We start from the raw sequence: 27,168 nt of genomic DNA on the forward strand, positions 1-27,168 counted from the left end.
TGTTTCACTTGGGTTTCTGTGGGTCACTTGCAGTTGACTGTAGGGAGCAAATTGATAGATTTGATGCTCTCTAGAGAGAATAGTACCAAAAGCCAATCTAATTCTAGCAGAATTCATAAATCTAAACAAGACTTTGGTGATCATTCCTGAACTCAAAACAAACTCCAGATTCATATAGAATTCAGTCACTCCTACAAGGACCTTAGGGTTGGGAGTTATTGGAGAACCATTTGTAAAACTCAGAATAAACTCTGAATGTACTGCTTGAAGTGTTAGGCTCAAGCTAACCTTAGTGGAGCCAGAGTGGAAATAGGGTAGTTGGTTATTTGCTAGGGAAAATTAATGGCCAGTATACATGTGGTTCTTGGTTTGTGAGTGCCGTTTGCAATACTGTGATACTAATTCAAGTCTCTATGATGAATCTTTGCTCCTTCATGTTAAAATATCAAAATTATCTGCTTATCTACTGTTGTTCTCTGATAGTTTTGATTTTTAATTTACAGTGTCAAAGCCCTTGGTAATTAAAAAAAAACATTTAGGATATTAACACTTTCATCCATCTTTCTTTTTAAAATTGTGGTTAAAAATATATCTAATTTAGCCATTTTAATCATTTCTTTCTCCTTACTTCCTAAATTTTTTTTTTTTTTTGTTTTTGGTATACGTGGGGCTTGAACTCAGGAATGAACACTTATTAGGCAGATGCTTTTACTTCTGAACCATTCCTCTAATACTATTTAACCATTTTAAGGATACAATTTAGTAGCTTTGATTTTTTTTTTTTCTTTTTGGGTCCAGTTGTGGGGCCTGAACTCTGGGCCTGGACACTGTTCCTCAGCTCTTCAGCTCAAGGCTAGCGCTCTACCACTTGAGCCACAGCACCACTTCCAGCTTTTTTCTTTTTGCTTATGTGGTGCTGAGCAATCGAACCCAGGGCCTCAGGCATGCAAGGCAAGCTCTCTACCACTGAGCCACCTTCCTAGCCCCTTATTTTTGTATTATTGTGCAGTCACTACCAACTATTTCCAAAACTTTATATTATCCCATTATTGTATCCTTATTAAATAGTGACACCCATTACACAATCTCCTCAACACAATAACTACTGTTCTGCTTTCTGCTTAATATAAATGTCACAGTCTATATACCTCAGATAAGAGAAATCATATGAGTTTGTCCTTTGTATGTGGTTTATCATTGAGCATGATAAACTTAAGGTTTATCTGTGTTGCACTGAAACTTGGTTGCTTTTTGAAATTGAATAATCCATTGTATGTTTAAACCACCTTTTGTTTATATGTTCACCGATTAATGGCCATTTAAATTATAGCTACCTTTCCGCTATTTTGAATAATGCTGGCTGGAATTATTCTAACTCTCAAACTCCCAGTTATATGAGTTATGTATATATTTTTCTTACTTAGAATCTTTAAAAAAAACCTAGAATGAAACAAGGGCTCACCATTTTCTTTTGATCTGTGTGTTGTTAGTACATTGTTGCTTAAGTTTGGTGCTAACTCCCTCCCAATTTTGATTTAAGGGACCAAGTAAGGCCAGTGGTTCTAAGCAGTTGTGGACTAAAATCCTGTGGTCTTGTAAGGAAACCTTCCGCATGCAGCTTGGGAGACTACTAGTGCACATTGTGTCACCAGCCCACACTGTGCAGGAGAGAAAGCAAATCCTGGAAGTCATTCATGAACCCATTTACCAGGAAATACTGAGAGACTGTCTTAGCCCTTTCCCCCAAGTAAGTATCTCAGCATCCCATAAAAGAATATAAAGTTGGTTTCATTTCTTCTTAAAGTATACACAGACCCATACACAAGTCCACACACTCAACCCAGTAAACATTACCTCCTCCACTCTCAGCACAAAGGAGGAGAGCGAGTGCCAGTCACTTCTGCCCTTATTTTCTTCCTTTAAAGTTGGAAGTAGGTAGAGATTTTTGTGTCATTGAACACTGCACAAACAATGTTCTCCATTGCCATCTACTTGGGTCAGGAAGCCCTCAGCTGCTTTTCTACTGCTGTAACTCACTACCTTTGATGGATTCTGCAGTCTGTAGCCTCATCACTGTCTCCTGTGGCTGCTTTGCCTTCCATGCATCACTGCACAGCTGTGCTGCTTTGTGCAGGATGCCAATGCAGAGCACAAAGCTTTCCCACTCTCATTACCTACCTATTCTGCTATTTGTCTCCATAGCGCTCCACTCTGTTCCTTCTGAGAACCCTCATTGAAAACTTTACATACTTCGAAGTTTTATTATTTAAGAGAGCAATCAATCATGAGGTTTTTAACTAAGGGCCCATGCTTTTGGCAAGTACTCTATACCACTTGAGCATACTTCTAATGCTTTTTGCTTTAGTTTGTTTTTCAGATAAGGCCTTACACTTTTGTCCGGAGCCAGTCTTGGACTCAAATATCTGGGATTATTGATGTATATCATAATGCCCAGCTTGTGTTTGGAGATGAGCTTGAACTACATCCCTCCTATTTCCACCATGGTTTTTTTTTTTTAATAGATTCAATTCCATAAACTAAGTTATGAACTTACAGGCTAATGTGGTTTTTTTTTTAATTTCATTTTTTTGTTTTCTCACTGTGTAGCACACGTTGGCCTTAAACTTGAAATCCTCCTACCTCAGCCTCCTAAGTAGTAGGATTTCAGGTGTGTACCACCATGTCTAAGCTCAAAAATTCAGTTTTTTTTTAAAGCTAAAAAAAGAGCGGGGCGCAGTGGCTTATGCCTGTAATCCTAGCTACTGAGGAGGCTGAGCTCTGAGGATCGTGGTTCAAAGCCAATCTGGGCAGGTAAAGTCTGTGAGACTTTTATCTCCAATAAACCCGAAGTGGTGCTGTGGTTCATGTGGTAGAGCGCTCACCTTGAGGTGAAGAGCTGAGGGATAGCGCCCAAGCCCAGAATTCAAGCCCCACAACCAACCAAAAAAAAAAAAAAAAGAACTTTTTATATTCATCTTTAGTAGCAACTTTTTTTTCTTTTCAGTCAGTCATGGGTCTTGAACTCTAGGCTTGGGTGCTGCCCCTGAGCTTTTCAGTTCAAGGCAAGTGCTCTACCACTTGAGCCACGTGTCACTTTTGGTTTTCTGGTAGTTTATTGGAGATAAGAGTTTCATGGACTTCCTTGCCTGGGCTGGCTTTGAACCATAATCCTCAGATCCCAGCCTCCTGAGTAGCTAGGCTTACAGGCATGAGCCCAGTTTAGCAGCATTTTTTTTTTTTGTTTTGGTCAGTCATGGGGCTTAAACTCAGCTTGGGCACTGTCCCTACGCTCTTCAACTCAAGGCAAGCACTCTACCACTTGAGCCACAGCACCACTTCCGTTTTTCTGGTGGTTTATTGGAGATCAGAGTCTCACGGACTTTCATGACCGGGCTGGCTTTGAACTGTGATCCTCAGATCTCAGCTTCCTGAGTAGCTAGGATTACAGGCGTGAGCTACCAGCGCCTGGATAGCAGCATTTTTTAAATAATAATTCAGACAGATACCCATGACCCAAGCCTGTAATCCTAGCTACTCAGGAGGCTAAGATGTGAGGATCGTGACTCGAAGCCAGCCTGGGTAGGACAGTCCGTGAGAATCTAATCTCCAATTAAGCACCAGAAAATCGGAAGTGGCACTGTGGCTCAAGTGGTAGAGTGTTCACCTTGAGCTACAGAGCTCAGGGACAGTGCCCAGGCCCAGAGTTCAAGCCCCATGACCAGAAAAAAGAAAAAGAAGACTGCTCTTAAGGCACAAATATAAAAATATTCAATCATTTACCATTTCGCTTTATTTGCTAACTCTCCTAGCCTTTTACTGTCTCAACATCTGCTCCTTTTCCTCTTTTGCTCAGGTGGCAGCTGTCTTCTGACTAAATGTCACATTGAAAGAAGCTTTGCTATTTTCACTAGTGCATATGCTCACCCTATACTTTGGAAATGACAATGTGGTTCAGCACGTTGATCTAAATATCACCCCAAATGTAATCAATTCCAAATCCATTTGTTAACATTTAATACTTAACTGTTCACAGTTTAAAATGCCTGAAGATAAATGCAGTCTTTAAAGGAAGATGTTTTTAACTTGTCCTAAAATATATTATCTACTATAAAATATAAATATATATTGTCTACTACATGGTAGATGTGATGGCACATCACCATCAGGTGTATTACACAATGCATGGAGGAAACTCATTGTGAAAGTAAGAGCCAGCAGTGGTTTAAGCTTGCACTGAGAAGAGCAATTGTCATTACCTAAAGAAAGGTGAATTCTGCTTTGATAGACATGGAACTGAGCACTGAGATCTCACTGGCATTAGAGTCTTTCCTCTCTTGCTCACCCTAAAATAGAGTGCTGACAAGTTAAAGATGGCTTTCATTCTGGAAATTTCACCAACTTCTCTTTTAGAAGTTGAGGAAAAACTACAGAGAAAGGTATGAATAAGCATATTTCGTTCACCCTAAATAATAAAGGAAGGTTATCCTCTGGTTCAGCATTCTTAGGAGAACACTAGTAAGTCTTTTCCTTTACCCTAAGCTTATTTTGTGAATTCCTTCAGTAAATCCCCTTAGAGCTTTTTCTCCAAAAGCTAGCTGACTAGCTTGCTTCCTGAAGTGGAAAGAATAGTATTATTATTAATCTATGATTTACATTTGTTAATATCTGGATGCAGCTTTGTTGATATTTTATCCTATTGATATAATTTCTTTTTCTGATTTATTTTAAAATAAATGATAGAAATCATGACATTAGAAAAAAATACAAATTCTCTGTTACTAAAAAGTTGTTACTTTTTTTAAAGCACGGAGCCAAGTTAGTTTTGTATTTGTCAGAGTTGATACATAATCACCAAGATGAGTTGGCGGAAGAAGAACTAGACATGGCAGAATGCCTTATGAGCACTCTGAAGTTATATGGCCACAAGTGCATTCCATCCAGCGCCTCCTCCAAACCAGAGCTTCTTAAGACGATCATGGAGGTGAGTCTGAAGAACCATACTTGTTCCTTAGATCTTGCTGAATATGACAAAGAATGCTTGACAGATTTTTCCACTATATGGTATATATTCAGGAGACAACTTTGATTTGACAACTTGATTTCCTTGTGTATAACCAGCAGTGTTGTGTGAAGGGATGATTTTCATAGCACAAACACATTAAACATACCTTGACTTATAGATTATTCGGTGAAAAAGTAAAATGAAGAACCAAGTAAACTCATCAGGTCAGGCATACTATGTAACTATCATACCCTAATTTCTGTGACCCAAATTGTATAGAAACAAAGAGAAATTGTACACTGTTTAGGTGCTTTATTTATTTTAATATTCTGGTCTCCTGAAGATAATCTTTTTTCCTTTGTTAACTTGGTTTTAAAATTAGTGTACTGGGCTTTGTGCCAATGTGGGTTGAAAAATAATGTTTTATATAATGCATTACTACCCAAATCTTTCAGGAGCAAAAGAAATATGAAATTGAAGAAGGCATGAGTAAAGCTTCCTGGCAGAAAACAGTTAACAATAATCAACAAAGGTAAGGTTTTATGTGTTCCTAACATCAGCTCTTAGGAATTATTAGAGTTATGTTTGGTTTTGGTTTGATGTGGGGATTTTGTGGAGTCCCTCCCCTCCATTTCCCTCCCCTTTTGTACTGAGGATAGAACCTAGGGTCTCATACATGCTAGGCAGGTGCTCTCTCCCTGAGCTGTATCCTCAACCCTCATGCATGTTTTTAGATTTAAAACATTAATTTCAATAAATATTTAATATTCACTTAATTCACTTAACTTATGGGCAGTGTTGCATGTTTAGTCTCTTCCAGCGTCTTGATTCAAAATCAAAGGATATATCTAAGATAGCAGCAGACATCACCCAAGCAGTGTCTCTCTCCCAGGGAATTGAGAGGAAAAAGGTAATCCAGCACATTAGAGGAATGTACAAAGTAGACCTGAGTGCCAGCAGACATTGGCAGGAACTCATTCAACAACTGACACATGACAGGTGAGTGACAAGAAGACTGTATGTTCTATTTTATATGTGGATGTTGAACACTCACTATTTAGACTCCAGAATTCAGATTCATAAAATTAATAAACACTTTTTTGTTAAATCATTGGTGGCTTTTTCTTTCTTTCTTTCTTTCTTTTTGTTTGTTTTGTTTCATTTTGTTTTAGTGTTGAGAATCAACCCCAGGACTTTGAGTGTGTGAGATAAATGTTTTGCTACAAAACGTTCCTTATACCTAATTTTGTTTCCATCTTGAAAAATGATCATATAAGATCTGAGGGGGAAAATAAGGAGAAAGGAGAGGTATTAGTTCTTTCAGACAATAAAACTGACTTTAATTATAAAGGATGTTCTTGAAAAAGAAATATTTGAAAAGATAATTCAGGGGTCCAGTCTTGGGGCCTGAAACTCTGGGCCTGAACGCTGTCCCTCAGCAATTCAGCTCAAGGCTAGCGCTCTACCACTTGAGCCACAGTGCCACTTCCAGCTTTTTTCTTTTTGTTTATATGGTGCTGAGGAATCGAACCCAGGGCCTCATGCATGCAAGGCAAGCGCTCTACTACTGAGCCACCTTCCCAGCCCCAGGAATGGATATTTTTCTAGCTAGGACTTTAATGTGACTTAAAAGATGCATTATGAGCCAGATGCTGGTGGCTAATGCCTGTAATCCTAGCTACTCAGGAGGCTGAGATCTGAGGATTGTGGTTCGAAGCCAGCCAAGGCAGGAAAGTCCATGAGGCTCTCTTTTTTTTTTTTTTTTTTGTCAGTTGTGGTGCTTGAACTTGGGGCATGGGTGTTATCCCTGAGCTCTTTTTTAATGCAAGGCTCGCACTCTACCACCTTGAGCAACAGCTCCACTTCTGGTTTTTGAGTAGTTAATTGAAGATAAGAGTTTCATGGGGAATTTTCTGCCCTGGCTGGCTTTGAACTGCCATCCTCACATCTCAGCCTCCAAAGTAGCTAGGATTATAGGCATGAGTCACCAGCACCAAGTGTGAGACTCTTATCTTCAATAAACTGTTTACTCAGTAAAGGTTGGAAGTGATATTGTGGCTCAAGTGCTAAAGCACTAGTCTTGAGCAAAAGAAGCTAAGGGACAGCACCCAGGCCTAGCAGTCATGAAGCCCTGAGTTTAAACCCTACTACCCCCCAAAATGATACCACAACAACTAAATCTGTTAGAGAGGAGACAATGGGAAATATACAAGATTGATTTGGGAAACAGTTTTTGTCCACTAACCATATCGAATCCAGAGTATTATGTGATGTTACCTGGGTCTTAATGGTGGTAGTGATGTAGCTGACAACATTAGCAGCTGGGAGAGCAGATGCATCACTTGCTCCCGAAGGGGGCTCAGCAGCACTCTTGCTTTTTTTTTTTTTAGAAGATTTTTTTTGTTCTGTGTGTGTAGTATAAATATGTTAGCTGTTACTCCTTAATTATGATTTATCTACTCAGTCTCTGCGGTGATTTTTTTCCAAGAGTCTGACCCATTGGCCTCTCCTTAATAAATGTCCTTTCCTTTTCACCCACAGGGCAGTGTGGTATGACCCCATTTACTATCCAACCTCGTGGCAGCTGGATCCAACAGAAGGCCCAAACCGGGAGAGGAGACGCTTGCAGAGATGCTACTTAGCTATTCCAAATAAGTACCTCCTGAGGGGCAGACAGAAGTCAGAAGGTAAGAGTATGTGTCCCCACCTCTTGTGTGCTACTGTGGACAGAAACTGTGGGCATCAGATAAACAGTGAACCTTTCATCAGCAGATATGCTCAAGCCACCACTCTCTTACCTGTTTGAGGACAAAACTCACTCTTCTTTCTCCTCTACTGTCAAAGACAAAGCTGCCAGTGAATCCATAAGGTAGGAATGAGTCCATGGACCCCCTTCACTCTTGGTGAGTGTTCAGTACTCACTATAGGGCTTGTGTAATGCTTGTGTTAAGTACTGTGGGTTTTAAACATAAGAGACCTGAGACAGAACAAGGTTGATTGGCAGAAGCTGCATGATATTTCTGAAGCAGGGTTATTGGATGTCAGTCATCATGTTCTGGCACTTCCTGTATGCATGTGTTCTTGTTCTTGACTTTTTAAATAGCTCTGTAAGGTAGCTAGAGTTGCTGATGATACTACCATCATCCGTGTAGTACAGTGATCAAAGGTTCAGGTCCCGTTCCTGCTCTTTCTTGTTGGTGGTGGTGGTGGTCCTGGAGCTTGAACTCTGGGCCTGGATGCTGTCCCTGAGCTCTTCAGTTCAAGGCGAGGGCTCTCCCACTTGAACCATAGTGCTACTTCCAGTTTTGTGGTGGTTAATTGGAGATAAGAGTCTCATGGACTTTCGTGCCAGGCTGGCTTGAACCCCATGATCCTCAGACTCCAGCCTCCTGAGTAGCTGGGATTACAGGTGTGAGCCACCAGCACCCAGCCTTATTCCTGCTCTTTCCAATTGTCTTATCTTGGACATATACCCACCCTCTGCCTCAGTCTTATCACTAACCAGTGAGAGAAATAATGTGACTAAACCTGAGACAAAAAAAAACATAAGTAACAAGAACAGGAAACTTTTCTGACTCCAAAGTTCTATTTTTCCTGGAATACTAGGAGGTTTTTCACTTACAGAAATACCAGTGGCATAAAACAATTAAAATACAAAGCATTGAAAGTTCTCTTATATAACTAAATACATATATGCTGCATAAAGGTTATATGTAGTCTTAGCCTTTTCTAAAGGCTGCAATCATTTTCTCCTCCACTGGAATGTGTTACGTAGGCTCTGACATACCATCTCATGCTGTTGAAACTATATTCTGCCTGCGTAAGTCTTCTATTAAATAAAATAAGGCTTCTATTGCAAAATTGGAGAGATGTGTAATTTGGAATATGTTTTGGCAGAATAAATCGAAGATGTATTAGTGTTGCACCATCCAGAGAGACAGCTGGTGAATTGCTGTTAGGTAAGTTGAAGGATGTTACATACATATGGCTTACTGTATTCTTAGATCATTTGTAGTGTTTTTGGCATGTTGCCATCAAATTAGATCAACTTTCTTTAAGATGTCAGAGACTTTTTGCCTTGATCTCATATAGCTTGATCTCATAGCTTCTCTTATCCTCTAGAACCCTTAGTAAGATGCATGAAACCACAGATAGCAGTCCCTATGTGTGTCAGGCTTTTTTCTGTACCATACATACCATGATAAAGTGTAAAGTAGCCTTGATAAGAGATCAACAATAACTAATAGATGTAGTGAGGAGAGCCTTATGTTATCTATGGTCTCTTGGGTAGTTCACTGCACCTTGCTTAAAGGGAAGCACTTGATAGCTTCCCTGTGCATGTGTGTGCTCCAGCACTTGTTAATAAAGTAAGGGGACTTGATACTGCAGCAATGCTATTGATCTGACAGTGGAGACAGCTGAGGGATAAATGCACTGGTAGCAGATAGAATGTGCAGGACTGGACACTGAGCAAGGCGGGGTGAAGCAGAACAGGGCAGATGTCATCACGCTGCTCAGAATGGTGTGTAACTTGAAGCTTGTAAGTTGTTTATTTCTGGAATTAACTACATCCACTATATTCAGACTGTGGTTGACCACAAATAATTGAAACTTCAGAAAACAAAAGCACAGGCAAGGAGGGACTGCTGTGATCTTTTTGCCTTATGAACGTGAAGAGATGATCGCTTGTTTTCTAAATGTACATTGTGAAAAATTTAATTTCTTCTGGGCATGGTAGCTCATACCTGTAATCTCAGCAGCTCAGGATGTGGAGATCAGGATGATGGTAGTTCAGGGCCAGCCCAGGCAAAAAATTCATGGCACCCCATCCCACCCAATAAAATTGGGCATGGTGGTGTGTACCCGTCATTCCAACGTTGTAGGAAGTATAAAGAAAAGAATCATAGTGTAGGCATAAACGCAAGACCTTATTCAAAAAAATAACTAAAGCAAAAAGGACTACGGATGTTGATCAAGTGGCAGAACCCCTGCCTAAGAAGAGAGAAGCCCTGAGTTCAACTCCAGTACTGTTAAAACAAGAAGTTGACTTTCTCCTTGCGTAATATGTTTTTATCTTTAATCATTTTTAAATTATATATTAGAAATGTGTGTAGACACGTTTAGACTTTTAGACTCTACTGAATCACCCAGGCCTTCATAGTCAACCCAGCACTACAGGGTGGACAGCGTATAGTGGCAGAGTCCCAGGAGGTCCTAGCATTGTGACACTTGTACAGGGACTTGCAACAGCTAGCCCAGGTGCAGGAAAGCACTGAGACTCTTGTTCTCTGCTATGTGGCTCAGTCAGAAAATTATTAATGATTATTATCTTTTTTTACTAGAAAATTCAGTGGACCATTTGACTTTAGTGTGTGACTGAATTAAGCAAATTGGTATATGTATATGATAGGAAGGATAATGGTACTAACAAAAATCCAGCATCTATTTAGCATTAAATGCAAGGCAGGACTGATAAGCATTTTGTACATATTTTTGGTTAGTTTCACAGTAGCTGAAGTATAGCCTTCTACTCTCCCAACCCTGCTTGTTTATATTTATGTATTTATGTATTTATGTATTTTGCTGCTACTGGGGCTTATCCTCAGTGCTTAGCCGTTGTTCCTGAGCTTTTTTTTTTTTTCTTTTCTCAAGGCTAGTACTCTTAATATTTGAGCCATAGCTCCACTTCAGGCTTTTTCATGCTGGTTAATTGGAAATAAGAGTCCCACAAACTTTCCTGACTGGACTGGCTTTGAACCATGATTCTCAGATCTCAGCCTCCCTGAGTAACTAGGATGACAGGCCTGAGCCACCAGAGCCTGGCCCCACTTATTTATAATAAGGAAAGTAAGACATATAGAGGTTAAGCAACTTGTCTGAGATCTTACAAGTCTTGTTTAAAGATACCTATTGAGTGCTTGGAACTCTTTTTAAGTGCTGAGATTCAGATGCAAGCAAATGGACCCCAGAGGTCCACAGGTGAAAACACTTGACTTAACGTTTTAAACTCTGTCCAATTACTCTCTGCAGGTAAATGTGGAATGTATTTTGTAGAAGATAATGCTTCTGATCCAGTTGAAAATTCGGTGAGTAGAGGCTTTCTTACATTAATACAACCATAAAGCCTGAGAGAGTAGGTAGAACTCTTAGGGCTCTGTATGTCACTTACCATGTAGACTGGGCTCAATTTCAAACATCTTTTTAAAAAGAAGCCTGTGAGGGGGCTGGGAAGGTGGCTCAGTGGTAGACCACTTGCCTTGCATGCCTGAGGCCCTGGGTTCGATTCCTCAGCACCACATAAGCAAAAAGAAAAAAGCCAGAAGTGGCGCTGTGGCTCAAGTGGTAGAGCACTAGCCTTGAGCTGAAGAGCTGAGGGACAGTGCCCAGGCGCAGAGTTCTGGCCCCATGACCGGACCCCCCCCCCCAAACAAAAAAGAAGAAGAAGCCTGTGAGCTGAGCACTGGTGGCTCACGCCTATGATCTTGGCTACTGAGGAGGTTGAGATCTATGGATCACACTTCAAAGCCAGCCCCGGCAGTAAAGTCTGTGAGACTCTTATCTCCAGTAAACTACTCAGAAAAAGCCAGATGTGGCACTGTGGCTCAAATGCTAGAGCGCTAGCCTTGAACAGAAAGAGGCTCAGAGACAGCATTCAGGCCCAGCATTTAAGCTTCAGGACTGGCACACCCAAAGCAGCCTGTACCATCATCTCTTCTAACTTTGGCACCTGCATCTCAGCTGTTACCATCAGTCAGATTCTAATGCGCTGCTGTTACTTCAGTTTTTGCCCATTCTTTCTCATACTATCCTGAGTAGCATAGTCTAGCTGCTCCCTGAAACTCTCAGTTCATCTCACATGATATTTATTGTCTTGCATTTTAAACTTTTGTTCAAGTCTCAAGTCCCTTTTTAGTCTTAACATTGATTATTTCGTGCAGAGTGTTGCTTAGAGTTGCTTGCTGGATATATGTTGAACTGAGTAGATGAAACTGAAGTTAAATAAAGGAGGAGTTTGGTTTAGTTTGAGAGTATTACATTTCCATTAAAAGAGTTTAGCACTGGGATTGTAGCACAGTGGTACTGCACTTGCCTAGCTCGCATGAGACCATGGACTCAGTCCTCAGTATTAGAACACACACACACAAAAAGAGCAAAACAAAAAAAGTTTACATTTTATTTATAGTGTATTCCCTAACTCCACTCAAAAACTATTCCATACCCAGTACAGGAGTAAAGAATAAATAGGGAAATTCCAATGTTTTAAGATTTAGAAGAATAAAGAGCTTAAGATAAAACAGTAATTGCAATTTGAGTTCTGAATTCTGCTCTGAATTTTCTATTAGCCAGTTCAGAGGAAAAAAAGAAAAGAAAAGGAAGCTCAGGTAAGCTAGGACATGGTTGGAGGAAGAAAGTTCTAACTAACCTTAAACTTTAGTGGTGACTTTATCATGATTTCTCTGTTTAAAGTATTGAATAACACAATTCATAGTTAGCATTGGTTTATAAAAGATTAGACTTATTTTTCAATGTTTTCCTCATTTTATTTTATTTTATTTCATTTTATTTTATTTTATTTTATTTTTTGTCGGTCATAGGGCTTGAACTTTGGGCTTGGGCACTGTCCCTGCACTCTTCAGCTCAAGGTGAATGCTCTACCACTTACACCAATGTGCCACTTCCAGTTTTCTAGTGGTTTTTATTGGAGATAAGAGTCTCATGGACTTTCCTGCCCGGGCTGGCTTTGAACCACGATCCTCAGAACTCAGCCTCCTGAGTAGCTGGGATTACAGGCGTGAGCCACCGATGCCCGGCTCTCATTTTATTTTTGAAGGGAACAGTAGGGACCTGTGGCTCCAACTCTTCATCCCCAAATGTGGGGTGTGACTGAGCAAGCTAGGGTTCTCTGCAGATCAGGCTGCCTTCCCAAAGACACAGCCTTCTAGTGCCTCCTTGGTCAATGTCCTTCCCTTGAGGCCACATGAGAGAATCTGTGGCTCTCTAGCTTGAACTGACTGGCAAGTGTTTTTTCTGTGTTTGTGTAACAGTGTTCCTCCAGAAACTGGAATTGGCCTCTGTGGGTGACTCTGGTGTGAGAGCCACTTCACAGCTGGGAGGCTTTGAGGCCATGCAGAGAGGGAGGACATGGATTCTATGTTCTCTCTCAAGAGATCTCTTTCTATTGTCCACCTGGACCCAAGACAGAGACCCAGTTCCTGGTCCTTTTCCTTTAGTGATGGGCACATTTGTTTTCAAATCATTTACTCAGAGCACGGCTCTGCATGGATTCTAGGCTTCTGAAGGAATCTCAATTCAACGCCCTTACTCCAAGGAAGACAAGAGCTCATCTTCTATCCCCAAGTGGATATTAATTTAAGTCACTTCACTTCTGAAGCAGTGTTTGTGCATACATGCACAAACATGCAAACATGCACACACATATGAACACATGCACAACCAGGCAGCCAAAGGGTCACTTCCTCCCAACTACTATTTTGTGCATTTCTTTTTTATTTTTTACCACAAAGGTTTCATTTCCTTGTTTCTTGGAAGCTCAGCTATGCATTTAGAAGATTTGCTTAGCAAAAGAAGCTAACTAGAAGTCTAACATACAGCATGCTTCCAACCATATGGCATTCTCAGAAAAACAAAACTAAGGATACATGAAAACAATGAGCAAGGAGAGAGGGAGGGAGGGAGGGAAGGAAGGAAGGAAGGAAGGAAGGAAGGAAGGAAGGAAGGAAGGAAGGAAGGAAGGAAGAAGGAAGGAAGAAGGAAGGAAGTACTGAAAGCTTTTAGGGTGGCAGAACTGGTCTATACCATAGTGAAATGGGCTGAACATCCAAACTCATAGGATGAATGACATTATAGGCTGTAGGTAAAAATCACATACAGATATTATTACTTCATCAGTTGTAATCAATACTCATACCAACTGTAAGGCATTACTAATAGGAGAACTGAGTGTAGAGGTAGCACAGGAGGACAAAGGGAGCTCTATACTTCCTGCTAGGTTTCCTGCAGACTTGTAACTGCTCTAAAACATAAAATGCTAATTCTTTTTGATTAATTAATTACTCTAACATATGTACTGTTTTTATAGTGGAAAGGCTTTCAGATAATCGTACCTACCATTTTTCCACAAATGTTCCACAGGTTTTCTATTTTGTTTTTATAGTTTTTTTTTTTACTCTAAAATCAATATAACTGTTTCATGCAATACAAATACTTTTGTCTGTTTCCTTTGTCTTAGAGCCTTCATGGAGACTTAGAACCAGCATCATTTTCCTGGACATATGAAGAAATTAAAGAAGTTCACAAGCGATGGTGGCAATTGAGAGATAATGCTGTAGAAATCTTTCTAACAAATGGCAGAACACTCTTGTTGGCATTTGATACCACCAAGGTAAATTCAACCTTAAGTAATAAGATGCCTGCCATCTAGGCAAGCATGTGACCAAGGCTGATACTAATTATGTAAATTTTAATTTAAACTGAAATCATGTAGTGAAATGTTTTATCTCTTGGCCTTTACTAAAGTAAACCCTTGGACCTATTAGAATTGTTTTTGACCTGTAAAATTGTATTCAGTTCGGGTTCCCCCAGAAGACTAAAAGAAGTACAAGAAGGGCCATCTTTTTCCTTCCTTCCTTCCTTCCTTCCTTCCTTCCTTCCTTCCTTCCTTCCTTCCTTTCTTCCATCTCTTATTTCTTTGTTCCTTTCATTCTGGTGATTGGATTCAGGGGCACATGGTTGGTAGACAGTTGCTCTGCCACTGCACCACACCCCTAGCCCTTTTGCTTGCTTTTAGTCTGTTTTTCAGACAGAGGTCATACACTAGCCAGGCTGGCCTTGAACCCTAATCATCCTGCCTCTGCTTCCTGAGTAGCTGAGACCAAAAGCATGCACTACTATGCCGTGTGTGTGTGTGTGTGTGTGTGTGTGTGTGTGTGTGTGTGTGTGTGTGTGTGTGTGTGTGTGTGTGTGTGTGTGTGTGTGTGTGTGTGTGTGTGTGTGTGTGTGTGTGTGTGTGTGTGTGTTTTACTAGTTAATTGGAGATAAGAATCTCACAAACTTTTCTGCCCAGGCTGGCTGAACCACAATCCTCAGATCTCACCCTCCTGAGTAGCTGAGTAGCTAAGATTTCAGGCATGAATCAGAAGCACCCAGCTGCTAACTTTTGCTAAGACTGGCCACAGACTTTGTTCCTTCTATCTCCAAATCCTCAGTAGCTGAAATTATAAGCATGAGTTACTGCTCATGACAATCCAACCCGTAATGCACGTTCCTTCATCTGCCATTTGTCTCAATCCCTTTGTGAAAACCCTTTGGGGTAAAGTTGTATGTGCTTCTGACTCCACTTCCTCCCTGAAGCTGTCTTCTGAACTGCTCCTGTCTCTGTATTTCCTCTCCTGGTCCTGTTTCCTGTTTCCTTGCTTGGCCTACCAGAAGCTTTCTAGACAGCTGGCTAGTCTTCTTCCTGGAAGAAGACTTCCCTGAGCTTCTGGGTTTCTACTTTTTCTCTCTTCACCTTCTCTTTCATGGGCATTTTATTCATCTTATTACATTCACCATGGGTATCTTTCTCAGACCTCTTCTTATCCCTTCTCATGGCTTGAAAATGCCATCTTAACAGCATACAGCTTTGGATCCGTGCCCAAGCCTCTCCCCCAAATGCCACATTTACAAATGTAAATAAATATATTTCTGTATAGAAATAAGTATTTTCTGGACATTCTAGGAACTAATGTTAGATCTTCACTCTTGCAAGCCAGGAGCCCATTTTTGCATTGGTTATTTTTGAGGAAGCATCTTACTGTATTCCAGGCTAAGATCTTTTTATTTGTGTTTCTTCATATTCCTGGGGAAAATAGGCATACACCACTATGCCTAGCCATTGATTGAGATGGAATTTCAGAATCTTGCATGTGCCTGGATTGCTGTTGAACAATAATCCCCTGATCTCCACCTACCATACCTGGCTGTGCTCTTACATATTGGGAGTCATAAAATGACTTGTACTTGGCATCTTTTTGGAAGTCACCAACTAGAATCTCAAACTTAGTATACACCAAACTTAACTGAACTGAATCTTCCTCTAACATTTCCTTTAATTTTTTCCTATCTCTGTAGGCAGAAATTTCATCTTTCTAATGTCCATGCCGTAAACCCTGAGGGTATCTAGACTCACCCAGTTCTCTCACACTCTGTCTACTATACTACACTGTACTTGTCTAGAAAAAAATACTTTCTTCTTTGATTTTTTTTAACATTTTAATTGTATTTTTAAAAATTTGTTATTATAAAGGTGATGTACAGCAGGCTTACAGTTTTCATTGATTTTTTTGTATCTGTATAGAAATGACTTTTGTGCATAACTCAGAAGTTATGAACAACAAAGCCTAGCCATTGTGGCTCTCATCTGTAATCCTAGCTATGCAGGAGGGCAGGATCAATCGATCATGATTCAAAGCCAGCCTAGGTAGGAAAGTCCATGAGACTCATACCTCCAACTAACCAGCAGAAAACTGGAAGTGGAACTGTGGCTCAAAAGTGGTAGGACAGTAAAAAAAAAAAAAAGTGGTAGGGCACTAGCCCCAGGCCCTGAGTTCAAGCCCCACAACTGAAAAAAAAGTTATAAATAACAACTTAGAAGTTACTACCAAGTGATCTTAGAATATTTTCCCAGCAGCAAGGTATAATAACTGAGAGCCTATGTCTGGAGGAAGACGTTCTGCACCTGTACCCTGTTTAGCTCACATCATTACTCCTCCTACTTAGGAGGCTAAAGTCTGAGGATCATAGTTCAAAGCCAGCCTGATAGGTTCTTGCCTCCAATTAACCACCAAAACCAACAAACAAAAAAAGCCAGAAGTGGAGCTATGGCTCAAGTAGTAGAGCAATAGCCTTGAGCAAAAATGCTCAGGTACAGTGCTTAAGATCTGAGTTCAAGCCCCAGGACTAACACAAAATTTTTTTTTCTTGCAAAATTTGATATCAGTAGTAATCTGATTTACTCTGGAGAAAAGTGTCTGTGAGCTTAAAATATCTGAGTCTTTTTTCTTCCTCTTCCCTGTTAGGTCCGTGATGATGTGTATCACAATATACTCACAAATAACCTCCCAAATCTTCTGGAATATGGTAACATCACTGCTCTAACAAATCTGTGGTATGCTGGACAAATTACCAATTTTGAATATTTGACTCACCTAAACAAACATGCTGGTCGATCCTTCAATGATCTCATGCAGTATCCCGTGTTCCCATTTATACTCTCTGACTATGTTAATGAGACCCTTGATCTCAATGACCCATCAATCTACAGGTGAGTAAGAGCATTACCATCTTTCAGAGTCACCATATGCTGTATTGATGTCATTGAGGTTTTCCACAAAATATCATAAAATTCTTCATAGCATGCATAAAAATAAAGTGACTGTTTAATCATTTACCTAATCAGCTCAACTCAGTAATTAAGAATAACAAAACTCTTACCTTTGGGCTCTAACACTTACCAAACTGATGTCATCTCTCTTTTTGATTTTAGACATTCTCTTAGATAGCTGCAGTGCTATTATTATACGTAAGAAAATTAATAACAGTTCCATCAACTAGCCAGTCCATTTTCACATGTCTCTGGGTTATCCTAAAGATGCCCTTTTTGTGATTAGTTGGCAACAGGCCCACTGTTGTTTTTTATTTTATATGTGTGTATATGTATATACATGTGTATATGTATATATCCTTTTAACTGTTTGCATATATGTTTTTTTCTTTATTTTCTCCTGACATTGACTTGTTCAAAACAAAAAAAGTTATTTATTTTGTGCACTTCACATTCTGTGGTTTCTGATTTCTTTCTGTGGCATCCATGATTTAGTTTGCTTCTCTAGCATCTATTTTCTAGATATTGAGAATTCATTCTTGAGGCTTGCTTAGGCTCACATTCACCCCTGTATTTTGGCAAGCAGCCACTGAAGATAGTGATGTCTAGGTTGATACTAGAAGCCTGTGATTTTCCTTTCTGGTGGTGCTTGTGATGAGCTGTAGGTTCAGGGTCCCAGTGACTCATGTCTCATGTCTTATCAGTTGTTGATTATTGCTTAAAAATACCATTTCAATAGGGCCAACAAGTAGTGATTTCTTATTTTCTCATTTATCCTAAATTTACTGGAAGAAAGTATACAATCTGAGCCTAGGATATATCTTTTGTCAGAGAACAAAGGAATTGCTGGGCACTGGTGGCTTATGCCTGTAATCCTAGCTACTCAGGAGGCTGAGATCCTCAGATCTCAGCCAGCCCTGTCAGGAAAGTCTGTGAGACTTTTATCTCCAGGAAACTTGACGTAGCACTGTGGCTCAAAGTGGTAGAGCTCTAGCTTTGAGCAGAAGAACTCAGTGATTGTGCCTGGGCCCTGACTAATACAAGAAAGAGAAAGAGGAAGGGAGGAAGAGGGAAGAATGGAGGGTGTGTGTGTGGGGGGGGGGGGGGAGAAATGAACATTTTCTCAAAAAGATACAGAAGCCAGGCTTGGTGACACATAATCTCAGTTACTTTTGAGACAGAGGTAGGAGTATCTCACTCCTAGATCCCAGCCTGAGTTAAAAGGGAAAAAAGGATGAAAAAGGACACAAAAGGACCTTTAAATGCTTCTCACTGCCTAATACAGGGCAATCAGAATAGAAGAGAAAAATGACTGCAAGCAGTTGAAGTGCACTGAAGTGCAAAGGCGCACTAGCTCATAATTGCATAGGTTAAGGGGACCCTTATCTGAATACTGGGGACCAGAGTGGCTTAGATTTGGGAGTTCAGATTTTGCAGTATTCTGAGGCTTTACCAGTTGAGCATCCTTAATCTAAAACCGAGACCTGAAATACTCCACAATTTAAAATTTTGAAGCTTTGAATGTTCTTCGTAAGAAGTTGCAAATTTTGGAGTTTTTTTGGATTTCAGATTTTCTGATTAGGAATGCTGAAACCTATATGGCGTTTTGAAAGACCAAATACACACACACACACACGCACACACACACACACACACACACACACACACACACACACACACATACACACGGCAAAACAACCTATATGGCGTTTTGAAAGACCAAATACACACACACACACACACACACACACACACACACACACACACACACGGCAAAACAAACCTCCTATTTCTCGTGGGAAGTAAACAGAGCACCAATTACTTATTTTGAAATTTGAGAATTCAAGGAAAAATCAATATTCTATCTTTTCTAAATGAACTGTATTTTGCCCATTTAGTTGAAAAAAATTCTCACTTAGTTAAAAAATTAACTCCAAATATTCCACTTGTTATATATGTTAGTGTTTTAATAATTTTAACAGTTAGAAATGGCCTAGCAAAGAAATCATATCCTATTTAATGCACTTTTTGATTTAAAAAAGAGCAAGTGGCATGTTGTTTCTCCTTTAGACATTTTATACACTGTTAGTAGACATTTAAACACTTTACACATTGCTGATATAAATAGATATGGTCTTTTTGGAAGGCAATCTGACAGTGTATTCAAAGAACTCTCAAAATGTGCATACTCTGCTTTAGCAGTTTAGCTTCTAGGAACTTTTTTTTCCTGTGGGAAATGTGAAGTTCATGTGCTCTACCAGAAAGGCTCCATCTCGCAGTAAGTTTTATGCTGGCAGGAACCTGTCTTGTCTAGTCATTGCTTGTCTTAGTGACTGGTGGGCAAAGATTATTGTAGAAGTATGTTACATGCATAGAAATATACTCAAGCAGAGGCTCTACTTACATTCTACTAAAATGTTTTACCTATGGATTCTATGCTGTGACTGCTTTGGGGTTTATTCTGCTTATTCTCCTGTAATTTTTTTTTATTTTTCAGACAGAGCATTAATACAATTGTATCCAAAAGATTTATCTACAGCATTTATGAAAAATTACATGCAAAGATCTTACCATGATTTCTTCCTATCTATTGACAAAAATTTTAGAATTCAGAAAGTCCCAACAACAAAAATTGTGCTCAGTGTCACTATGTTGATATCTCTAGAAAATAATAAGTTAACAAAAACAATAGGTGTAATTCTGGACATGCAGAACTGTTTGACTAACTAAACCTTGGGCAAATCTTGCTGTTGGTCTAATTATAATGCTATCTGCTGAAACTCCAGGTGTGCCAGGCAGCTGATCCCTCAGCCCCAGATGCCCCCCACTCCCCACACATACTCCATCAGAGGCTTTTCTCCTCTCACACAGTGCACAGGAATGCCACGTGACCTGATGTGTGGTGTTTACACTTACACTGGGCACATCTTTGTCACTTAGCACCTACTTAGATAGCAGACTATATACTCACTCCAAAATCATAATTTGCCATGTTTAGCATGTGTTGGTTCTACAGTTTTTATTGATGGACTGGTAACTTCCCAACCTCTCAGCATGATCATAATTTCTGTCCAAACCAGGCTTCCCATCATTGAGTCTGGGAAATGGGAGATGACAGCTCAGGGACTGGATCAGTGTCAGTTGATTGGAGGAGAATGCCCAGGTAGAGGAAGCAGTCCTTTGTAGGTTATGTCTGAGTCAGGAGTTCCTAATGCTAGCATAGCTCTGTGGAAAACTCTACCTTAGTAGTTTATGACGTATAGGTTTTCTGTTTTTGTTTTTTTTCTAGTCTTGGGGCTTAAACTCTGGGCTGGGGCGCTGTCCCTAAGCTCCCTTTTGCTCAAGGCTAGTGCTCTACCACTTGAGCCACAGTGCCACTTCTAGCTTTTTGTGTGATTAATTAAAGGTAAGAGTCTCATGGACATTCCTGTCCAGGCTGGCTTCAAACCTCCTGAGCAATGAGATATAATTATTTATTTATTTATTTTTATTTTGTTGGTCATGAGGCTTTAACTCTGAGCCTGGGCTCTGGCTAGCTCAAGGCTAGTGCTCTGCCACTTAATCCATAGCTCCACTTCCAGTTTTCTGGTGGTTTATTGGAGATAAGAGTCTCACAGACTTCCTGCTGGGCTGTCTTTGAACCGTGATCCTCAGATCTCAGCCTCCTGAGTAGCTAAGATTCAGGCATGAGCCACTGATGCCCAGCGAGATTTAATTTTTAATTGTGACTTTGCAACATGTATAAGCAGTACACTGAGGACTGAGCCTCTTGTTGATCATTTTATCTCTCTTTTTTTTTTAAAGATGTAGACATAGGCAGCTTAATTCAGACAGTGTCAAATTGTTTCATGTTCTTTCTACCATCCCTTCCTTTGCAGAAATCTCTCTAAGCCGATAGCTGTGCAGTATAAAGAAAAAGAAGATCGTTATGTGGACACATACAAGGTAGCTTTAGCTTTTACTGGCTCTTAGATAAATGAAAGATGGAGATAAGTTTAACAGACTTAAGCTTCACCTAATTTTAAGTTGATAGTGTTGATTTTCCTGTTTTTCACTTCTACTTGCACAACTAGAATTTAAAATTAAGAATACTTTGTCTTAATTTTCTGAAACACCTTCAAAAATTAAGAAAAAGAAGATGTTTTAGCATAACTTAAAAGGTTACAGTCCATTGTTTCTTCAAGCATAATATATTTCTTTGAAAATCACAAATATTTTCAGAGACATGCTATTCATATCTAAAAGAACTTTTTATATAATATTAATAGACCTGCTAATTAATTTAGTAAATATAAAAATAAAATCAATTCATATACCATTATGCTATTATATATTAAATATTGACATATTTATTTGTATCATACCCTTGCTAGTTACATCCAAAAAATTACACTTTTTTAAAGAAATTTATCAGATCTGAAACTTACTAAATAGAAATGAGACTATATGTTTAAGTAGAAGTAAATCTACTTGTTTATTTATAAATGTCATATAATCTTATTGAAGGTTCTGGGAAATTGAAAAAAGTTGCTTGCCACATCTTACACTCTTCACAGAGTGTCAAGAAGGAAGCAGAAGAAGCAATTTCCTCATATTCACTACATTATTTATGTCACTTTCACTGATTGGTCTACATTTGGGACTGGGACAGTTTGGAGAGTCAGGAAGTACCTCTTACTAATGCATTTTCCCTGGGCCAGCAGTGTGGCTATGATAGAGCCAGCAAGCCAGGCAAGCAAAGGGTCCTGGGTTCAGTCTCCAACATTCACTCCACCTGTTACCAGAGCCAGCAAGCCACGGGTATGAGTAGTGTGCAGATACTTAACTGAGCTTTATGATGGGAGGAGTAGGAAAAAAAAGATGATTATCTTCTTTTTTATTGTGCAATAGCCCTGTAAAACAGCCTTCAGGTGTTCTATTAGTACTCCTATCATGTCATATCTGTGCCTTCCTCCTCTAGAGATGCATTTCTCTGAAAAAGTCTACTGTATCATGAAGCTCCATTAGCAGGAGCAGCTCTTGTTTTTTTGCGGGGGGGGGGTTGTTTGGTTTTTTTTCATTGTTGTTAGTGTTTTGGGGTTGTTGATTTTTTTTTTTTGGTCGGTTGTGGGGCTTGAACTCAGGGCCTGAGCATTGTCCCTGAGCTTTTTTGCTCAAGGCTAATACTCTGCCACTTCGTTTTTCTAGTGGTTACTTGAAGAGTTTCATGGACTTTCCTGCTTGGGCTGGCTTTGAACTGTGATCCTCAGATCTCAGCCTCCTGAGTAGCTAGGATTATAGACATGAGCCACCACCACCCGGCTCAGCTCTCATTTTTGAGTGCTTGATCAGCATATGCACTAGTAACCCTACTTGTGAGTGGAGTGCGGGAGTGAGGACACAGAGTGGGGGCTGGTTACCTATGAGAGGTGAGTGAGGAGGTACAGAACGCAGGTGGCTCTCACGTAGCCAGGCCTTAGCAGGCTCCAGGAAGATTGGACACTCAGGATGGCCAGGGTCTGTGTACTGTAGAGAAGGAGAGCAAGCTAAAGAAAATAATGACAGAGGAGGATGGACAAGAAAACCAGCAAAGCATTCCCAGCTCTGCCTAGTACACCCCCTCATGAACTGCCGGCTCTGTGTCCTCAGTACTTGGAGGAAGAGTACCGCAAAGGAGTGCGGGAAGATGATCCCATGCCACCTGTGCAGCCCTATCACTACGGCTCCCACTACTCCAACAGTGGCACCGTGCTCCACTTCCTGGTCAGGATGCCTCCCTTCACCAAGATGTTTCTAGCCTATCAAGGTATGTGACAAGCTTTTCAGAACTGCCCCAAGTCACTTGGAAGCCTGGGTCGGCTTCTGGAAAGCTACCTGAAAGTAACCAAACTCTAGGAAAAAGAATTCTCCCATCAGTAAAATTCTCCTCAAAAAAACTGGAGATGGTAGCTTCAAATTAAACATGTCTAAGTTTATAAAAATGCAATTTTTATTTAAAAAGTTAAAATATAATTCACAAACCACAAATTTCACCCTTCAAAATAGATTCAACTCAGTCTTAAAGTCTTTTCAGCCTAACATAATTATTTCAGATCTAATACGTGATTTTGGAGCCTGAGTACTTGGTTTGTATAGCAGTTATCTGCTGGAGGTTGCTGTGGCAGAGGGAACACAGTTGTTTCTTACAGCATAGATAGCCGGAGAGCCATGCCAGCACCCGCTCTGTCACCTGCCTGCTTGGAGATCTTCCACCTGGGTGTTTGGAGTGGCAGCCCAGGCTGAAGGTGACTTAGGAGGGAACTGCAGACTGTCATGCTAAGAGGACACACTCTGTCATCCTCTAATGAGAACTGAGCTAGAAGCTCTGCACTTGTACCTCATGACCCTTAGAGTTCTTCAGGGAATCTATCCATTCAGTTTGTCTTGGACTTTCTGACATTTTTCACTCATCAACAATCTGTTGGAGGAAGAAATTTGTATTCTCCCTGCTTTGTCTATGTAATGGGCTGCCTCTGTATAAACACAAAGCAGATGTCCCTCATGATGGCTGTATAGATGTTTTCTCCCTCAGTCTTGGTAGTTCAACATCAGCTTGGGAGCCTCCTATAAGCACGGTCTCCTGTCATAGCTATCTCAAGGTATGGATAGCTATGGATGGGCCACTGCAGTGTGTAACAGAACTGCCACCTCCTCCACCTAGGACTGTTGTTTTGTTGTTGCTATTTTTGTGGTGCTGAGCATCAAATCAGGGTCTTTTGCAGATTAAGTAAGGGCTGTACATTTCCACCCAGAAGACTGTTTTTATTAATGTATAAATTTTCCACTCATCTAAAATCTCAATCTTCACTCATGACTATTATAAATATATTTGTATATAGTATTAGATTTTCTTCATGGTATATTTTTGCTTAAGGTTGTATGTGTTTTGGTTATGTTGTGTATTGTGTTGTGGTGTGTGTGTGTGTGTGTGTGTTGTCTGTCACAGGTCTCGAACTCGACCTGGGCACTGTTCTGAGCCCTTTTGTTCCAGATTAGTGCTCTACCACTTTGAGTCACAGCACTACTTCCAGAACCACCAGAAGATGGTTCATTGGAGATAAGAATCTCATGGACTTTCCTGCCCAGGCTGGCGTTGAATCATAATCCTCAGATCTCAGCCTCCTGAGTAGCTAGGAGTTTAAGCATGAGCCACCAGTGCCCAACTTGCACAAGTTTTTAAAACCCTGATACCACCTTAACTCTTACTCATTTTCATACATTAGCTTGAAATGATTTCTATTGGCTTTTGAATTAATTAATTTTTATTGATACTAAGGAATTCAGGGTCTCATGCTGGCTAAGCATGATTTTTTTATTTTTTATTTATTTATTCTTTTGCCAATCCTGAGAGCTGAACTCAGGGCCTGCGTGCTGTTTCTGAGCTTTTGTGCTCAAGGCTAGCACTGCCACTTGGAGCCACAGCTCCACTTCTTGAGCTTAATTAGAAGTAAGGGTCTCACAGACTCTCCTATATGTTTCTTATTTTCAAGATAGGATCTTACTTTGTGTCCAGGCTGGCTGGACTCTGATCCTTCTATTGGGGCTGCCCTTTGTCACCATGATGACAGATTTTTTTTTGGCGGGGGATCCAATCGTGGGGCCTGAACTCTGGGCCTGGGCGCTGTCCCTCAGCTCTTCAGCTCAAGGCTAGTACTCTACCACTTGAGCCACAGAGCCACTTCCGGCTTTTTTCTTTTTGCTTCTGTGATGCTGAGGAATCTAACCCCGGGCCTCATGCATGCAAGGCAAGCACTCTACCACTAAGCCACCTTCCCAGCCCCGATGACAGATTATTATGTCCAACCATTGTGCTTTCCCCAAAGCTTGGATAGACATAACTTTGCACCAGCCACCTAGCCATTGATTGAGATTGATTTCACAAACTTTTATGTCTGGCCTGACCTTGAATCACAAATCTTGATCTCTACCTCCCAAGTAGGCATGAGCCACCATGCTGGCTTGAGTTTATGTCTTGATTTATGGTATAATTCAGGGGTTTCCACAATTGCCACTGTAGTTGCTTTGAGCTACATACTTTCTTTGTTGAGGGGGCTGCACTGTGCATAATATTTTTAGTTGCATCCCTGGCCTCTGATGCCAGTGGCACATCCTCACTTCACTCCAAGTTGGCATAGGCCAGAGCATCTTAAAATTTGATCAGAATCCATGTGTGCTTCTCTTGTTCCACAGTTCCCTAGTCCACTGTAGATGCTGTGACCCCACCATTGCCTGACACAATGTCCCCGCTCACCTTCTGGGAGAAAGTAAACCTTTATAAATCTTAATTTTTCCCAGAGTTTGTTTAGTGGGCAGGCAGTGCTATCTAACACAGCAAACTACATGACAAAGTGATGAAACTAGTATAGAAAGCTACTTGATAGAGCCCTGAGGTGTGGATAAAGAATTAGACAACATCCTTTTGGAACTCTTCCTTTGCTAATGCTGCTAGTTTGTTATGCTCTATATGAAAGGCAGGTTCATGGCTGAGTGATGCCAGAGATGTTGTAGACGATTGGTATAGTCCTAAGAAGCTCATTCACTGCTGGACTTTTCATTTCTTCTTGCTGGCCTGCCTGTAGCAGTATATCACATCATTGCTGGCCAAAACAAGGCAGGGAAAGTGGAAGCCCATATATTTCTAATGTATGCAAATTCAAAAATTAAAACAACTGGGAGAGAGCAAGAGAAGGGGTGACACTGTCCAGAAAGAAATGTACTCATTACCTGATTTGTGTGTGGGGCCAGTGGCTCATACCTATAATTCTAGTTACTCAGGAGGCTGAAATCTGAAGATCACATTTCAAACCCAGCCCAGGCAAATAAACCCATCAGACTCTTATCTCCAGCTAGCTACCCCAAAGGCCAGAAGGGAGCTGTGGTTCAGGTGGTAAAGTGCTAGCCTTGAGCAAAAAAGGTCAGGGATAGCATTCAGGCCTTGAGTTCAAGCACCAGGACTGGCCAAAAAAAACCCAAAACTCATCACTTGACTTACGTAACTATAACCCCTCTGTACATAGCCTTTAAAATAACAAAAAAAATTTAAACTAAGAAAAGAAAATAACAAGCCAAAACTAGTTTTGATTATTAGTAGTTAATGAACAAGAGTGTGCTTAGTTTTGATTTTTGTTCATAGGAAACTTTTTTTTTTTGTCAGTCTTGGGTCTTGACTTCAGGGCTTGGGCACTGTCCCTGAGCTTCATTTGCTCATGGCTAGTACCCTACCACTTGAGCCATAGCCATCACTTCCAGCTTTTTCTGTTTATGTGGAACTGAGGAATGGAGCCCAGAGCTTCACGTATACCAGGCACTCTACCACAAAGCCACATTCCCAGCCTCATAGGAAACTTTATTCAGTGCTTTAGCTCAGAGTTAGACCATCTAAAAAAACAAACTGCCTACCTTAAAACCAAGAATATGGAGAACAAATTGTCTTAGCAATTAGAAGTGAAGGAATAATTTTGCTTCCTGGAAAGGAAGAGATTATTGTTTAATTTATTAGCATACATTATGAATTATACAAAGTTTTATTGTGATCTTTACATCCATATGGTATAGTGTACTATGACAAACTTTACCCTGTCTATATTACTTTTTCTCAGTCCCATTTGTCCTCCCCCCCCTTTTTTAAAATAGGTTTCAGTAGTTTTCATTATGTTACTGTCATGTGTACACATAGTGTACTTTATCATACTTACATCCCATTATCCATTTAAAAAAGCAAAAGCAGAAACCTGTTTACCTATTATTTTTTCATCTGGAGGTACCA

The 27,168-nt window shown here is 40.3% G+C and overlaps 1 protein-coding gene across 1 annotated transcript in view; it reads left to right on the forward strand.

Annotated features, from left to right (window-relative positions):
• Positions 1 to 27,168, forward strand: part of Lyst (lysosomal trafficking regulator) — a 144,391-nt gene that overhangs the window by 91,587 nt on the left and 25,636 nt on the right. Inside the window, exons 31-42 of the mRNA XM_069998084.1 lie at positions 1,541 to 1,747; positions 4,805 to 4,981; positions 5,458 to 5,534; positions 5,813 to 6,001; positions 7,544 to 7,689; positions 7,775 to 7,871; positions 8,900 to 8,961; positions 11,033 to 11,088; positions 14,253 to 14,405; positions 17,080 to 17,324; positions 21,263 to 21,329; positions 23,013 to 23,169. Of these exons, the coding sequence (XP_069854185.1) occupies positions 1,541 to 1,747; positions 4,805 to 4,981; positions 5,458 to 5,534; positions 5,813 to 6,001; positions 7,544 to 7,689; positions 7,775 to 7,871; positions 8,900 to 8,961; positions 11,033 to 11,088; positions 14,253 to 14,405; positions 17,080 to 17,324; positions 21,263 to 21,329; positions 23,013 to 23,169 (1,633 nt within the window). The remainder of the gene's footprint in view (positions 1 to 1,540; positions 1,748 to 4,804; positions 4,982 to 5,457; positions 5,535 to 5,812; positions 6,002 to 7,543; positions 7,690 to 7,774; positions 7,872 to 8,899; positions 8,962 to 11,032; positions 11,089 to 14,252; positions 14,406 to 17,079; positions 17,325 to 21,262; positions 21,330 to 23,012; positions 23,170 to 27,168) is intronic.

The sequence above is a fragment of the Dipodomys merriami genome, unplaced genomic scaffold, assembly GCF_024711535.1.
Source record: "Dipodomys merriami isolate MVZ:Mamm:240054 unplaced genomic scaffold, mDipMer1.0.p SCAF_51, whole genome shotgun sequence".
NCBI classification, from domain to species: Eukaryota; Metazoa; Chordata; class Mammalia; order Rodentia; family Heteromyidae; genus Dipodomys; species Dipodomys merriami.